This window comes from Boleophthalmus pectinirostris, unplaced genomic scaffold (assembly GCF_026225935.1).
Source record: "Boleophthalmus pectinirostris isolate CB_2022bp ecotype Guang Dong unplaced genomic scaffold, ASM2622593v1 HiC_scaffold_1941, whole genome shotgun sequence".
NCBI lineage: Eukaryota > Metazoa > Chordata > Actinopteri > Gobiiformes > Gobiidae > Boleophthalmus > Boleophthalmus pectinirostris.
Window position 1 is genome coordinate 115 of NW_026571143.1, and position 16975 is coordinate 17089.

At 40.2% G+C, this 16975-nt stretch overlaps 2 protein-coding genes across 2 annotated transcripts; both read left to right on the forward strand.

Annotated features, from left to right (window-relative positions):
- Window positions 1-1940: 1940 nt before the first annotated feature.
- On the forward strand, window positions 1941-11134 carry b2ml (beta-2-microglobulin, like). The gene is made up of 4 exons (XM_055155067.1): window positions 1941-2115; window positions 4474-4745; window positions 5558-5578; window positions 7750-11134. Exons 1-3 carry the CDS (start codon window positions 2046-2048, stop codon window positions 5570-5572), a joined length of 357 nt encoding a protein of 118 aa, XP_055011042.1. The 5' UTR covers window positions 1941-2045; the 3' UTR covers window positions 5573-5578; window positions 7750-11134.
- A 2360-nt stretch (window positions 11135-13494) lies between these two features.
- Window positions 13495-16111, forward strand: LOC129409343 (uncharacterized). The gene is made up of 5 exons (XM_055155068.1): window positions 13495-13563; window positions 13618-13628; window positions 13724-14068; window positions 14840-14899; window positions 15662-16111. The coding sequence occupies exons 1-5, from the start codon at window positions 13495-13497 to the stop codon at window positions 15930-15932; spliced, it is 756 nt and encodes a 251-aa protein (XP_055011043.1). The 3' UTR covers window positions 15933-16111.
- The last annotated feature ends 864 nt before the right edge of the window (window positions 16112-16975 follow it).

Consider the following 16975-nt stretch of genomic DNA (forward strand, 5'->3'; position numbering starts at 1 on the left):
AAGTCTGACGGAGCCTCAGACAGAGCAGTGCCTCAGGTTAGCGTCAAACCCCCCGAGCTCTCGGATGACGTCAGCTGAAAAGAATCAAAACAAACCCGGCGCCATGTTGTGTTTTGTAATTGCAGCAGAGTTATGTCAGGTTTTTCTTTACCAGGAAATAAAAGGTACTTTCCTGTTTATCTCAAATAAAACTCGTCTCGTGTGGAAAATAAACACTGAAGAATAATTCCAACGTCTCCCGTTTAAAAATGTTTATTTACTTCACTGCGCTTCACTTTTTTAATGTTTATTTGGTCATTTTGTACTAAACTAAACTTAAAAACTCTCCTGCTGTGACGTGTTTTCCGCAGCAGAGGGCGCTGTCGTACAGAAACGTAACGATGAAGTCATTTGTTACGCAACTTGACAACGAGGCGAGTTTATTTTATTATTTTTTTTAGCAGAGTTCGTACACAAAGTAATAAGAAACACAATAAAATCACAATACAAAATATAATACATAAATAATTATAAAAAAAATAAAATAAAAAAATAATATATAATTATCTATTATAATAATAAATAATAAATAAATAATAAGTAAATAATTATTTAAAAAAATCTAAGTACTGCGTTTCGTCAGTGATTACTCCAATACAAATAAAAATACTTCTGTCATATTACTAGAAGTACTAAACTGAACAACGTTGGAAGAAGTACTCAGTTTTGTTAGTAAAAGTACAAATACTTGAGCAAAACAAATAAAAAATATCTAAAAAATAAATAAAAGTAATCAGCCAGTATCACATAAAAGTAAAAGTATTAAAGTACAGGATTAAAAAAGTACTTAAAGAGTAAAAAAAGTAAAAGTAAAAGTATTCACACAGATGCTGAGATATTATAAAGGTTTTTATCTGTATTTTTTTTTTTTTTTTTTTGTTTCCTCAAACTATAAATGTGTTAAAATAAACCTTAAAAAAATACTTTTACTTTTCAGTCCTGGTTCAAAATGTACTGCAGTAGAAAGTACAAATACCTGCTCTCAAACGCAGTGAAGTAAAAGTAAAAAGTATCCAGAGTACACACTCCGTTTACTTAAATAAAGTACAGGTACATAAAATTGTAATAGAGAAATGACTTAAGTATTGAAAGTACTTTTTTTTTTTTTGAATACGAATAATTAAGTGTTGGGAATAAGTTTACAGCTCCAGAAAAAAACAAACCAAAACAAAAAAAACAGGTAATAATAAAACAAGAAACAATAATAAATAAATAAAACAACTCAACTTTTACTGTTAATGAGCCCGAGCGAAACAACCAAAACTCTGACCAAACCAGGACTAAACCTGGACTAAACCAGGACTAAACCAGATCTAAACCAGGTCTAAACCAGGTCTAAACCAGGAACCAGGTCTAAACCAGGACTAAAATAAACCAGGTCTAAACTAAATCAGGTCTAAACCAGGTCTAAACCAGGACTAAACCAGGACTAAACCAGATCTAAACCAGGTCTAAACCAGATCTAAACCTGGTCTAAACCAGGTCTAAACCCAGGTCTAAACCAGGTCTAAACCAGGTCTAATTCAGGACTAAACTAAACCAGGTCTAACATAAACCAGGTCTAAACTAAATCAGGTCTAAACCAGGTCTAAACCAGGTATAAACTAAACCAGGACTAAACCAGGTCTAATTCAGGACTAAACTAAACCAGGTCTAAACCAGATCTGAACCAGGTCTAAACAGGGACAGAACCAGGTCTAAAGTCTAAACCAGATCCAAACTAAACCAGGTCTAAACCAGGTGTAAACAGAACCGTCGTGAGTCTGGATTTTCTGTTCAACTCTTAAACTCTGCGAAAGAAAATCTAAAACCTAAAAAGAAACATTCAACATCAGGTTTATTTTTTATATTTTCTGCTGCGTAGTAACCCCCCCCCCCCCGGAACATTTTATTTTACTTTCACTTTCAACCTCAGTCACATTCAGACCCGAGCCGCCTCGAGTCACTCCGCATTTACGCAACCGAACCTGAGCCTCATACTCCGGAACATTCTCACGGACAGCACCATGGACTCTCGACTGTTTTTGTCTGTTTTGGTGTTGGTGCTTTACGTCGATCTGAGCTTCTGCAAAAACTGTGAGTATTTTTTTTGTTTTTACGCGTCGCGGAGCAGCTCGAGCCTAAAATGGCGTCGTCGTCAGTCGTTGTTGTTGTTTTATTTCCTCGTAAGCTCCAAAGTTTGCTCCGCGTTATTTCGCTGTAACCCGCTTCATTTAGCCACGTCTGCGTGTGTTTCCACGACGTATAACGAGATTTGACGCAGATTTAGACCAAAGTTTTCGTTATAATAATTCGTCTTTACGGAGTTTTATGATTCTGTCCAATGTCCGAACTGCGCAGATGATTTTATTGACGTGTTTTGTGTTTTCATATTTTACGTCAAAAACGCCTAAATAAACGTGAATTTATTGTTTCTTTTTATTTATAACGTAACTAAACTAAACGTAGATTGTCGTTGGCTCATTTAATAACAGATTTAATCACATTTACGGAAGATTCAATACGTCATTACGTCATTACGTCGCAGAGGAAGCGAGTACTCGCAGGTACTTTGACTTTTTAAAGAAATAGTACTTTTCAAAGTACTTTTCTAACAGTGTACTCCGAGTCCAGGACTAAACCAGAACTAAACCAGGTCTAAATCAGGACTAAACCAGAACTAAACCAGAACTAAACCAGGTCTAAACCAGAACTAAACCAGGTCTAAACCAGGACTAAACCAGAACTAAACCAGGTCTAAATCAGGACTAAACCAGAACTAAACCAGAACTAAACCAGGACTAAACAGGACTAAAACCAGAACTAAACCAGGACTAACAAGAACTAAAACAAACTAAACAGAACTAAACCAGGACTAACAAGAACTAAACAAGAACTAAACAAGGAACTAAACCAGGACTAAACCAGGACTAAACCAGGTCTAAATCAGGTCTAAACCAGTAACAAGAACTAAACCAGGAAACTAAACAAGAACTAAACAGACTAAACCAGGACTAAAAACTAAACAGGACTAAACCAGGTCTAAACCAGGACTAAACCAGGTCTAAACCAGAACTAAACCAGAACTAAACCAGGACTAAACCAGGACTAAACAAGGACTAAACCGGGTCTAAACCGGGTCTAAACCAGGACTAAACCAGGTCTAAACCAGGACTAAACAAGAACTAAACCAGGACTAAACCAGAATTAAACCAGGTCTAAACCAGAAAACTAAACACAGAACTAAACCAGGAACTAAACAGGACTAAACCAGGACTAAACCAGGACTAAACCAGGACTAAACCAGGGCTAAACCAGGACTAAACCAGGTCCATATGTGTGTTCTAGTCTCTGTGTCTTATTCTTGTTCTGATCCAACTTCAGGTCGTTCTAAACTCATTCAGGAAAAGTTCTAAAAGTTCTAAAGGTTCTAAAGTTCTAAAGGTTCTAAAGGTTCTGCTCTGTTTTGAAGTTGGGAGGTTTTTAGGATCCAGACCTGAGGAACATGAGGATCTGGTCTGGATGTTCTGGTTCAGGACGGATTAGCGTCTGATTTTGGGTCCAAACTTCGGTGTGACGCTCGGGTGGAAGAATGTGGCAGGGCCGGTCCTGCCGCGGAACGACCCATGACCAGAATGGAATTTATTGATGTTTCACTCGACGTTTGAAATCGAGGCTCAAAAGAATCGACGATCAGATTTTAAAACGAGTGTCAAAACTAGATCCCCATTTTTCACCGATATCGATACTAAAAATAGTTTAGTCCTGGTTTAGTCCTGGTTTAGTCCTGGTTTAGTCCTGGTTTAGTTTAGTCCTGGTTTAGTCCTGGTTTAGTCCTGGTTTTAGTCCTGGTTTAGTCCTGGTTTACTGGTTTAGTCCTGGTTTAGTCCTGGTTTAGACCTGGTTTAGTCCTTAGTCCTGGTTTAGACCTGGTTTAGTTTAGTCCTGGTTTAGTCCTGGTTTAGACCTGGTTAGTCCTGGTTTACCTGGTTTAGACCTGGTTTAGTCCTGGTTTAGTCCTGGTTTAGTCCTGGTTTAGTCCTGTTTTTAGTCCTGTTTAGTCCTGGTTTAGTCCTGGTTTAGTCCTGGTTTAGTCCTGGTTCAGTCCTGGTTTAGTCCGGTTTACTGGTTTAGTCCTGGTTTAGTCCTGGTTTAGTCCTGGTTTAGTCCTGGTTTAGACCTAGTGGTTTAGTCCTGGTTTAGTCCTGGTTTAGTTTAGTCCTGGTTTACTGGTTTAGTCCTGGTTTAGTCCTGGTTTAGTCCTGGTTTAGTCCTGGTCCTTTCAGTCCTGTTCAGTTTAGTCCTGGTTTAGTCCTGGTTTAGTCCTGGTTTAGTTTCCTGGTTTAGTCCTGGTTTACCTGGTTTTCCTGGTTTAGACCTGGTTTAGTCCTGGTTTAGTCCTGGTTTAGTCCTGGTTTAGTCCTGGTTTAGACCTTGTGTGTTTGATGTTTGCAGCGGCTCCCAAAGTGCAGATCTACACTCGAGATCCTGGACACTACGACAAACCCAACATCCTGATCTGCCACGTGAGCGGGTTTTACCCCCCGGAACTCGACCTGAAGCTCCTGAGGAACAACGAGGAAATCAAAGGCGCCAACCAGACCGACCTGGCCTTCGAGGAGGACTGGTACTACCACCTGACCAAGCACGCCCACTTCCACCCCAAGAAGGGAGACAAGTTCACCTGCGCCGTCACACACCTGGGCAAGACCACCAGACACCACTGGGTAAGGACCAGGACTGGACCAGGACCAGGACTGGACCAGGACCAGGACTGGACCAGGACCAGGACTAGACCAGGACTGGACCAGGACCAGGACTAAACCAGGACCAGGACTGGACCAGGACCAGGACTGGACAGGACCAGGACCAGGACTGGACCAGACTGACCAGGACTGGACCAGGACCAGGACTCAGGACCAGGACTGGACCAGGACCAGGACTAAACCAGGACCAGGACTAGACCAGGACCAGGACTGGACCAGGACCAGGACTAAACCAGGACCAGGACCAGGACTGGACCAGGACTGGACCAGGACCAGGACTAAACCAGGACCAGGACCAGACTGGACCAGGACTGGACCAGGACTGGACCAGGACTGAACCAGGACCAGAACCAGGACTGGACCAGGACTGGACCAGGACTGGACCAGGACCGGACCAGGACAGGACCAGGACTATACTAGGAGAAGGACTGGACCAGGACTAGACCAGGACTAGACCAGGACTAGACCAGGACTAGACCAGGACCAGAACCAGGACTAGACCAGGACCAGCACTGGACCAGGAGTAAAACAGGTCTAAACCAGGACTAAACCAGTACCAGGACTGGACCAGAACTAGACTAGGAGAAGGACCGGACCAGGACTAAAACAGGACTGAACCAGGTCTAAACCCGAACCAGGACTAGACCAGGACTAGACCAGAGCTGAACCAGAGCTGAACAAGGACTAAACCAGGACTAAACCAGAACTAAACCAGGACTAAACCTAAGGCTGTTTAAATGTCTAAAACTAATCAAAGTCTTTTCTCTGTTGCAGAACCGGACATGTAACTCCAGGTAACTCATTTTCTGTTTTACTTTTACACCATTTCAAACTTAAAATGCTTTCGACAGGTTTTTAAACATCTCTAACTTTGGCTCTGGTGAAAAAAGTCTAAAGTCTAAAGTCCGATTCGTTCATGACGACAGGCCTCTGTTTAGACGTGCTTTGTTTGTTGAACTCCATAAATGTAAAAGTGAATCAGATGTGTGTGACTCAAACCTCCGTTCAAACTGTTTCTCTTCCCGACGGAATTGAAAAATAGTGAAAGGTGAAGGTGATGGGCAGGACTGATCCACAGGAAGAACCAAAAAGGAAACTTGAATCTTGAATCTTGAATGAATGTTTATTCGGACAGTAATACATAGAACATAAATAAAAAACTTAAATACATAAATACAACACAAAAAGTAAATATTTCTATTCTATAATAACAGGCAAAATAAATGTTACGCTGAATTTTCCTTGTGTCCGAAAAAGGAGTGGGAGGAAGTAAATACTTATTTAACCCCACCCCTTTTTCTACCGTCCCAAATGAACAAAGAACATACAGACTTCTCATTTCCTGTACAATATAAGCAATAATTGCTCGGCTCCGTCTCCACATCCACACTTTCCTTTCAACAAAACACCACGACCAAAAACCTGGTCCTTCTCCTTCTCAATCTCCTCCTTAAAACAAGTCAGTTGTTCATGTTGTGGCTCCGGTACGAGAGGAACTTTAAAATCTCCAGGTGCTCGATGCTGCGTCCATGTTTGTTCAACTTGTGTAAACACAGAGACGCTCGCTGCGGTTGACGTCGTCGTGTCTCCAGTGTCACATGTGAGAAACTTTTATGACACGTTTAATGTTCACACTGGAGTCACATACGAGTCAAATCAAATCAAATGTATTTGTATAGCACATTTAAAACAGCCAAAGCTTACCAAAGTGCTGAACAATTAAATAAAACATACAGTTGACAAAGCAATGACAATAGTTTATATATATATAAAATAACAGCAAGGTGCCAAGGTGTCGCTTTCTAACTCTAGACAAATGCCAGGGAGAAAAGGTGCGTTTTGAGCAAGGATTTAAAGTGCTCCAGTGTTTGGGCAAAGTGTTCCACAGTCGTGGACCAACCACAGACAAGGCCCTGTCTCCTCTGGTCCTCAGCCTGGTCCTGGGGACAACCAGAAGGAGCTGGTCTGCAGAGCGTAGACCTCTGGATGGAACACGTGGCTGAAGGAGTTCAAATAAATAGGAAGGTGCCATTCCATTAAGACTCTTAAAAACAGTCATTAAAATTTTAAAATGGATTCTAAAATGTACAGGGAGCCAATGCGGGGATTTAAGAACAGGAGCGATGTGGTCCCTCCGCTTCTTTCCAGTTAAAAGGCGAGCTGCTGCATTTTGGACCCCATATACCCCCACATACAAGTCACATTTAATTGGAAATGTGAATGACCTCGCAAAAATATTGGATTTCACAAAAAAAAAAATCCAAATTGAGCGTTAAGCCCTGCAGTCTGAACGTAGACTACGTTCAGACTGCAGGGCTTAACGCTTGTCTCCAGTGTGAACGTTAAACGACCCAAAAGTGTCCCACATGTGACACTGGAGACACGACGACGTCAACCGCAGCGAGCGTCTCTGTGTTTACACAAGTTGAACAAACATGGACGCAGCATCGAGCACCTGGAGATTTTAAAGTTCCTCTCGTACCGGAGCCACAACATGAACAACTGACTTGTTTTAAGGAGGAGATTGAGAAGGAGAAGGACCAGGTTTTTGGTGGTGGTGTTTTGTGGTGAGTGGAGATGTGCTTCACTTCAGTCACACTGAGTTCATGAACAATTTTCTCCTACTTCAGAGCAGAATAGTGACGTTTGTGTCTTGTTGATAACGTGTAGGTGGATGAATGCACTTTGACCGTTCAGACTGAAGTCACATGTTAAAGATCAGATATGTGTCAGTTTCAGGAGCACAGATCCAAGTGTCCTGGTCACATTTGAAAAAATCGGATCTGTGTGGTTCAGACTGACATTAAAAGATCAGATACAGGAACATAGAGACAAAAAAATCAGATTTGGGTCACTTCAGGTGCAGACTGAACGTAGACTTAGTAAAGTGAGTTTTTAAACTTGTCGTCGTTGAAACGTCACATTAAACAAACTCTTTCTTTTTCTCTCTGTTGTGTTGAAACAGCCGGAGCTCAGACCTGCCTTCAATGTGATCGCTGCACTTTGCCTTTGGGGTTTTCTCAATCAGGATGAAATGGATTTGTAAATATGTTGGTGCCTTTTTGGGTTTAAAGTTTGGATGATTTTATTTTTAATTTTAGACTCAGAAAGCTTTTGCTATTACTATGTACTAGAAGAAATGTGGTGTTTTTGCCTAAATCTGCTGTTGGAGAAACGAGGGGAGCGAGTGTGTGACCGTGTGCGTCCGAGTTTGCTGAATTCAGGAAGAAGAAATTGGAATTGAGCAAAGTCTTCCTTTTTCTAACTCTGTTTCTCATCGAAAAAAAAAACACGTCTGAAGAGTTTTTTTTTTTTTTACAAAACAAAAATGCCGGTAATGAGAATCTGGAAGATCATTTAATCCGTGTGTCGTTCGTTCGTTTGTTTTTCAAAATAAAACCAAAAATAAGAAAACGACAAAACAACTATTTTGTCAAAACCAAAATGAAAAAAAAACAGATAATGATTCATTTTATTCAGTTTTCGATTTTGTGTTTAAATGAAAAATGGAAAAAAAACCCAGATAAAGACGTTTTCTGTTTACGTGACTTAAACTGCGATGCCGGACTGAACCAGGACTAAACCGTTTTCAGTCCTGAGTCTGGTCCCAGTCTCAGTCCTGGTCCCAGTCTCAGTCCTGGTCCCAGTCTTGGTCTGGTCCCAGTCCTGGTTCAGTCCGGCATTGCAGTCACGGAAGTCACGTTGTTATCCTTTTTTTTTTTCCATTTTTCATTTAAACACAAAATCGAAAAATGAAAAAACGAATCATTATCTGTTTTTTTCATTTTGATTTTGGAGACAAATAATGACGAAAATGGCTGTTTTTTTGTTTTCTTATTTTTGGTTTTATAATGAAAAACAAATGAACGAACGACACGCGGATTTAATTTGTTTCATCAGATTTTGAATTTGAAACGCCACATTTCTCACTTTGAAATGTTTTAACTGTGTGAATTTTTTTTTTTTTTTCCGAATTTCAGCTGATGAAATTTTACGTGTACATTTTCAGTGTTTAATGTTCAATAAACATTCAGCACAAATATTTTTCAAGGCCTCAAATTCAACGGTCGGAATTCAGCGAGTGAAAAATGATCGTTTGCTTCTGCCTCGACGTCTTGGATTTTTGCCACGAAATTTTACGCTCTGAATTTTGAGACTTGAAAGTGTCTGAACTGAATATTTATACTATATATTAATGTGAAATTTTTATTCTCAATTCAAAACAGATTGAAAATGTACAATGACTCAACTTCAGAATAGAAATTCAAACGTGTTTTTTCAGAGTAAAAAAAAAAAAAACGCAATCTGAGAAATTCAGCGCGATTTAAAATTCAAAATCTGATGGGACAAACGATGTTCCGTAACAGAGCTGCTCATTTTAGGGGCCGCAAGAAATTGAGATGATTATAAGTTTGATGAAGTTGGGCTTCAGAATTATACATTTGCAAAAATCATAAACAAATAGTTCTGAAATGTGATTATTTTATTACTTTGTTCAGTTCAGATTTCAATATTTTTGTCATATTTAATTTTTTTTAATTTATTTTTTTGTTTAAAACGTGAAACTTTGAACAGAATCCTTTTATTAAAACGTAAATACCACTGCGTTATCCAAACCGACGGATGCGCTGTTAAAGAAGAAGAAAAAAAAAAAAAAGAGAGAGAGAGACGATTCAGATCAGTCATTTTAAAAACACTGGCACATATTAAAGACTGACCCAGAATTGTCCCTGATACTTAAAGCTCCACGTCTGTTTACGTAGCGAAGAGGCGGAAATCTGTGAGACGCTTTTGTACATTCAGACTTACATATATCCCACGAGGGGACTGAACACTGGACGCACAAACTCTCCGTGCCCCTGTTCTTTAAGGCAGTTCTAGATGTGGTAGCTGGGTTACACCCTTATCACCAGAAGGCCCCCTAGTCAGAAAGCCCACTAGTCAGAAAGCCCACTAGTCAGAAAGCCCACTAGTCAGAAAGCCCACTAGTCAGAAAGCTCTCTAGTCAGAAAGCCCACTAGTCAGAAAGCCCACTAGTCAGAAAGCTCTCTAGTCAGAAAGCCCACTAGTCAGAAAGCCCACTAGTCAGAAAGCCCCCTAGTCAGAAAGCCCCCTAGTCAGAAAGCCCACTAGTCAGAAAGCCCCCTAGTCAGAAAGCCCCCTAGTCAGAAAGCCCCCTAGTCAGAAAGCCCACTAGTCAGAAAGCCCACTAGTCAGAAAGCCCCCTAGTCAGAAAGCCCCCTAGTCAGAAATCCCCCTAGTCAGAAATCCCCCTAGTCAGAAAGTCCACTAGTCAGAAAGCCCACTAGTCAGAAGGCCCTGTAGTCAGAAAATCATTACCTAACCCTCTAACCCTAATCCTCTAACCCATGGGTGTCAAACATATGGCCCACGGGCCAGATCCGGCCCTCCAAGACCTTTAATGTGGCCCTCGGCTGATTTTCTACTAAAATATTTTAATTATATTTTCTATTAAAATCTTGTTAATTTTCTGCAGTGTTTATCACAGCAGCGTCTCCAGCGTCTCTGTACGTGGCCCCTCCCACCAGAGCAGCACAAATGAAGACTTGTCTCTTTCCAAACGCTCTTAAAGGACGATCGTTTTGACTGTTGACCGTGACCCTCATCAGAAAAATGTCCAACATGAGAAAAGTGGAGCCGAGTGCAGGATTTTACAACAAAAATGGACTTATTCCTGTTTACAGACAAGTTCATGTTCAAACTTTGTGTTGAAATTGTATTTTTCTTAAAGTTTCAGGTTGTTCATAATATTATAATATTTTGTAAAAGAAAGAGTTCATCAATTAAAAATGATTTATGTAATAGATTTGAACGTATTGCTATTTTTGGGGTTTATATGACATGAGTTTTCTGATCCGGCCCCTTTGGGATCAAAGTAAGTTGGACACGGCCCCCGGACCAAAATGAGTTTGACACCCCTGATCTAACCCTAACCTTTACCCTCTAATCCTCTTCTGATGATAAAGGCTGAACATGGATTTTTTTCTGACTAGAGGGTCTTCTGATGATAAGGCTGACCCCGGTAGCTGCGCTCAGTGCCACAACGCCGCAAAGACGTTAACAAATAAAATCACAGGAAAAGCAAACACTTAAACCGGCCTTTTCAATTGAAGTTTTCTATTCATAGTTTTTGTGTCAGATCAGAATTATTTTTTCAGCATCAGCTTTTTCCAGCAGCACTTGTATCACCGTCTTTATAACTTGTGATTTTTTACTGTTTTATTTGAAAATAAATATAAACTTCTTGAGCTCTGTAACTAAATACAAAAATATGTCATGTATTTCTCTGCAGTAATGTAAGAAGAAAAATAAATCAACATCACCATTTATTCTGTTGTTGTGCTTTTTTATACCCAGATTGTTCAAGAAGATCCTGGTGTAGTCCTGGTTTAATTAATGTTTGTTTTTCATTTTTATGTGAATTTGATCATTTTTACATTTTATTTTGAAAACCGGAAGTGCTTGTCGCTCCCGTGTGTTTTATTTTGGTAGTTCCACTTCCTCTCTCAGGAGCCCGTTGGAGACGGCAGAGGGTGAGTTCAGTCTGGACTCAAAAGAATATTTCACAAAAACACTTTTAGCATAAAAACAAGAGCACATGTTGATAAGACGACGTTTCCACATGTAATGGATGTATTATGGTGCATTAATTTTGAGTTTTGTACATTTTATTTAGAATGTAAAATGTTCACGTTAGCTTGATATTGTAACATTGTCCTGAACGGCGGGAAAATGAGCGTCCATGTCACGCTGCTGTTGTGATTCTTACAGGAGCCAGAGCCTGATGTGTGTCCAGACACATTAGAGACTGTTTATACGTCTGTCACAGGTACGTTTCATTTTATTTATGTACAAGTTGTAAACAACTGATTATTTAAAGGTTGTATGGAGGATTTTTTTTGTTTCAAATTGTCAGTGATAGATTATAGATGCAGTCGCCTTGTAATTATGATGACCAAAAAAAAGAGAATAAAAATTCATCAACTCTGGACGTGGTGGGGCTAAACATTTGCCAATAGATAACGACACTGCCTCGTTATCTGTGAGCTGACAGGCTGTCAATCAAACTCCCTACGTTTCTAGAGTAACTGACTTGCCTGCGCTGCCGTTACGTGGTTTACGTACGACTGTCACACAGTCCACAGACGCAAGAGGCACAGACGCTGTTTACTCCACCAACGCAACAGTTCTTAGCGACTTTTTTGACCTATATCTTCCTCGCAGTTCGCACAAAGTTTGTTGCGATGGCGACAAGAATCCAGGAGCAGTTCACCGCAAAAGAAAGTCAGTTTTTGAGGTCACTGAAAGAAGAAGACAAGGGGAAAAGCAGCGAAGCCAAACTAAGGTGATTCTTGTAGATTCATTCCATCGATGGCGCGACTGAAGCAGACGAAGAGTCTAAAGACTGACGCACTGGTCGACAAATTACTCCTGGACAGGAAACTTCTGCTTATTATGAAAACGTACTTTATTTCCAAGAGCGAGACAAACGTTTTTCAAGACACGAATGTGATATCCTATGTCTGAAAACGTCATTTTCAATGCAAAGAAAGAGTCCGCTTGCTGCTGCGTGTTGTAGTAGTAGCTTCATTCGCACTGAATCTCCGCACACCCTTATCTGCTCCTCTCCTCGCTCCGAGTTTCGCTCTTCTCCCTGCTCATCACTTCTCCACCTTGTCTAACTAAACACTGTAGTTAGTTGTTTACAAGTCATGTGCAGCGATGAGGACTTGTTTTCTAGAAACAAACCTGTTTGTGGCGTAAGGAGGAGGCAGGAGGAGGTGTTTCTACGTAGGGGAGGGGGGGTGGTTTCACTCATGCGCAACATTTGAAAAAGGACAAACAGTCGCTGGATTTCTCCTTCCTTGGAAAATCCTCTATACAACCTTTAACTGTCCGTAAACAAATGTCAAAAGAGAATATAAACACATGAACTCAGCCTGCGCTGCTTCAGTTTATGCTATTGCACTTTTTGCCCACTAGATGGCACAATAAGACGAGGAATGGAGAGTGATTCTTCTACAGGTTGAGCTGTTAGATTTGAATAAACCTGTTTATTTCTGTTTGAATTATCATTTTTTCATTGAATGAACATGACTGTATCACATGTTCACCGCTGGAGTCTCTGGGGCTGTGGATAGACCATCACAGATCAGCCTGATGCTGTAGTGGGACAATGAAAACCTCAACAGACTCCAGTGCAGTGAGACAGAGCAGATCTGGTCCTTTCCATGCACCACTGAAACAATCATGACTAAAGGAGCCTTTGTAAAAAGTTTAATGACCAACAGACTGAAAAAAAGATAAATACGCTCAGGTGCATGAGACTGTTTTAAATTTGATAGACGACAACTGACACAGTGTAAGGTTTATTTTGTAAGAGAACTGAATGTGCACAGGGACATCGGTGTTGTTGTTCTGGACTCTTTGGGCCGTATCTTGCCCCGAGTCTTTGTGCTAAACACAAGTGGGCGTGTCCAGGTGGGGCTGTACTTCTGCTGGAGGCTGGAGTGGGACGGTACAAGTACATTTATGGTGACGGCATCTGAACCAATCTGTGAGCGCTGTGACATTTAAAGCACTGCCTGTGTGGGTAAAGTCTGTGATCTTTGCCTCATTATCAGGCAGCAAAGAGGAGTGTGGGGAAAAAGTTATAAATGTGATAATAAAACAGCTCTGGAGCCCCGCGATGCAAGTCCACACCAGCAGAGGCACCAGGAGGATAGAATTTAGTGTGGACCATGACAGAACTGACTGGGTTTGTGACTCACCTTCTGAACTCACCTGAGGTACGAGTGTCTCACTCCCACAGACTCACCTGAGGTACGAGTGTACTCCCACAGACTCACCTGAGGTACGAGTGTCCACCTCTACTCCCACAGACTCACCTGAGGTACGAGTGTACTGACTCACCTGAGGTACGAGTGTCCACCTCTACTCCCACAGACTCACCTGAGGTACGAGTGTCCACCTCTACTCCCACAGACTCACCTGAGGTACGAGTGTCCACCTCTACTCCCACAGACTCACCTGAGGTACGAGTGTCCACTCCCACAGACTCACCTGAGGTACGAGTGTCCACCTCTACTCCCACAGACTCACCTGAGGTACGAGTGTCCACCTCTACTCCCACAGACTCACCTGAGGTACGAGTGTCCACCTCTACTCCCACAGACTCACCTGAGGTACGAGTGTCCACCTCTACTCCCACAGACTCACCTGAGGTACGAGTGTCCACCTCTACTCCCACAGACTCACCTGAGGTACGAGTGTCCACCTCTACTCCCATGCGAGCTCACCGGACGACTCCCCGCACAGCACACGAACATGTTATGAATGTGAAGCATTTATCATCCTAATATATTTCCAAATAAAAGAAGCCTTGAGCAGGTTACATGTTGTTTTTCAGCGGACTCGTTTGATATTTATTTTTACGATTCTGGCAATTCACTAAACATTAACTAAAAGTTACTGAGCTTGTTAAAAGTTATCGTGCGATTAAGTGATTTATTGATTATGGTCACAGGCCTATTCATACATGATTTATATAAGTGAGAGTCACATGAGATGTAAAGCCTGTGTAATATGGTAAAAACACGGCCAGTATGTGATTGTGAGCTTGAGGAGACTGCAGCCAGTTTGCTCATATGTATGAAGACATATTAATAGACAGTGTTTGGAGTAACGTGTTATAAAAGTACTGAGTTACTGTGCTGCTGTACTGCGTTGCTTTTCGCTGTAATGCAGTAAAAAAAAACTGTAATATTTTCCTGTGTACAAATGTGAGTATCGCGCGTCACGGTGCATTTTTAAGCTGGATTGAAGTGGTGAGTTTTTCGTTTTCTTCTTGGTTCCTGTTCTGGTTTAGTCTTGGTTCAGTCCTGGTTAAGACCTGGTTCAGTTCTTTTGGTGAGAGTTAAAGTGCTGTAATATTCGGGTCATGTTTTATATTTTAAATACAGTCATATTGTAATGTAATGAAACAGTTTGAAATGACAGTAACATGTAATAAATACATTTCTTTGACCATGAAGAAGGTGCCGGATGCTGCGAAGAAAACTGTGGACAGGAAACCAGCAATCAAACAAAAACTGGTCAGTGTTTTTTTTCTCCACAATTGAATTAGACCCTCGTCTGTCCTGTAGCTCGTTAAAGCTCCATCCATGAGTGTCTGTGTTCATGTGTGTCTGATGAAAGTTTAGTTTATATTTTATAGTCTATATGTAATATGTATGTTATAGTACATTTGTTATAGTATATATATATGTTATAGTATATATGTTATAGTATATTTGTTATAGTATATATATATGTTATAGTATATATGTTATAGTATATTTGTTATAGTATATATATATGTTATAGTATATATGTTATAGTATATTTGTTATAGTATGTATATGTTATAGTATATATATGTTATAGTATATTTGTTATAGTATGTATATGTTATAGTATATATATGTTATAGTATATATTATGTTATAGTATATATATGTTATAGTATATATGTTATAGTATATATATGTTATAGTATATTTGTTATAGTATATATATGTTATAGTATATATGTTATAGTATATATATGTTATAGTATATATGTTATAGTATATTTGTTATAGTATATATGTTATAGTATATATATATGTTATAGTATATTTGTTATAGTATATATATGTTATAGTATATATGTTATAGTATATATGTTATAGTATATATATGTTATAGTAGATATATATGTTATAGTATATATATGTATATATATATATTTGTTATAGTATATATATGTTATAGTATATATATGTTATAATATATATGTTATAGTTCATTTGTTATGTGTTATCGGGCGGCAACAGCTCAGCTGCAGAACCTCCGGGCGGTTCTGGGGCTGGAGTTGGAGAAGACCTGGACAGCAGAGGAAACTCACTCTCGTGCAGGTTACCTGAGGCTGGTGGTGATGCATTAATGGCCACCGGTGGGGCAAAATCCTCATGGTCCAAGACACTGAATTTATTTGCCAAAGCTTTTCGCTTACCTCACTGCCCAAAGCCATTACGGGCTACAACAATCCAGGGATCTGACCGGACTGGAGTAGAGCTGACCCTAACCCCTCGCTGGAGCCAGTAGTGTTCGTCTGTACCTGCAGTTGGGACGCCGGGGTCGGGCGGCGAGGGTTGTTAGCGGTGGCCCGAGTCTTGCCCAGAACGATATTCAGTTGGCTCTTCACTCGGCTTTCGAACATGCATGTGCATTGTTCCAGCTCAGCCGCCCTCTGACTCAGGACGTTGCAGCTGTCACAGCTGGATGTAAAGGTGAGTGGGTGCATGGTTCACCTGTAGCCACGCAGACGGTTTGGGGTCTACTGGTGCCTTTTGTTGGTTGGCTTAATTTTAATATATGTGCTTCTCAAGGTTAAAACATAGATTCAGGTAATAACCAAAGTCAATAACTACCTCGATGTTTATTATCGATGTCAGACATGTCAGACTAAGGCCAAACATAATTATAACATAATTATATTTGGCCTGTGAGATCATATCAAGTCTGTATCAAAGCTGCTGCAGATCAACTATAGAGACATTATTCATATAAACTGTGTTATTTTATATTCTTTTATATTCTATATTTTATATTCCCTCCTCAAAAACAGACCTAGAGTTGTGTTTTGTTTCATTCACACATGTTTGAGTAACTCTTTATTTTTAATCTTTCTACATTTCCAAAAGCTCCAAATGCTCTGTTCCACTTTGTGATGTCATGAGGCGGTAGTTTTCAGGTGAGCAGCTCCTTTTACCTTTAGTTCAGTAGAGATGAACAATTCCAGGGCTGAAATGATCCAAATGATTCTAAAAACACAGTGGAGCACTTCCTGTATTATGAGGAAATGACATTGTAACACAGATCATAAAACAGTGTAATATGAGCCCATTCATTCAGAGTATTACCTTTCTTAGAGAAATTAGACGAGCTCATATAGTTACTACTGTTAAGACACAAAACTTCTCATTTTGCTTCATGCCACTTCTGAAGAAACAAACTCTGTTTTAGGACATGGATGAAGTGTAAAAAATGTATGATTTCTCCACTGTGTGGATTCTCATATGTGCTTTGAGTGAATGAGACAGTGTGAATTCCTTCCCACACTCGTCAGAGTGTCTGAGTCTGTGAAG

What these genes read in the sequence shown, in the direction of transcription:
- b2ml (XM_055155067.1), top strand. Translation starts at nt 2,046, where the DNA reads ATGGACTCTCGACTGTTTTTGTCTGTTTTGGTGTTGGTGCTTTACGTC. An exon ending in TCTGAGCTTCTGCAAAAACT is followed by an intron (nt 2,116 to 4,473) that starts GTGAGTATTTTT and finishes TGATGTTTGCAG; the next exon opens with CGGCTCCCAAAGTGCAGATC.
- LOC129409343 (XM_055155068.1), top strand. Translation starts at nt 13,495, where the DNA reads ATGCAAGTCCACACCAGCAGAGGCACCAGGAGGATAGAATTTAGTGTG. An exon ending in CTCCCACAGACTCACCTGAG is followed by an intron (nt 14,069 to 14,839) that starts GTACGAGTGTCC and finishes TTGACCATGAAG; the next exon opens with AAGGTGCCGGATGCTGCGAA. An exon ending in CAGCAATCAAACAAAAACTG is followed by an intron (nt 14,900 to 15,661) that starts GTCAGTGTTTTT and finishes GGGCGGCAACAG; the next exon opens with CTCAGCTGCAGAACCTCCGG.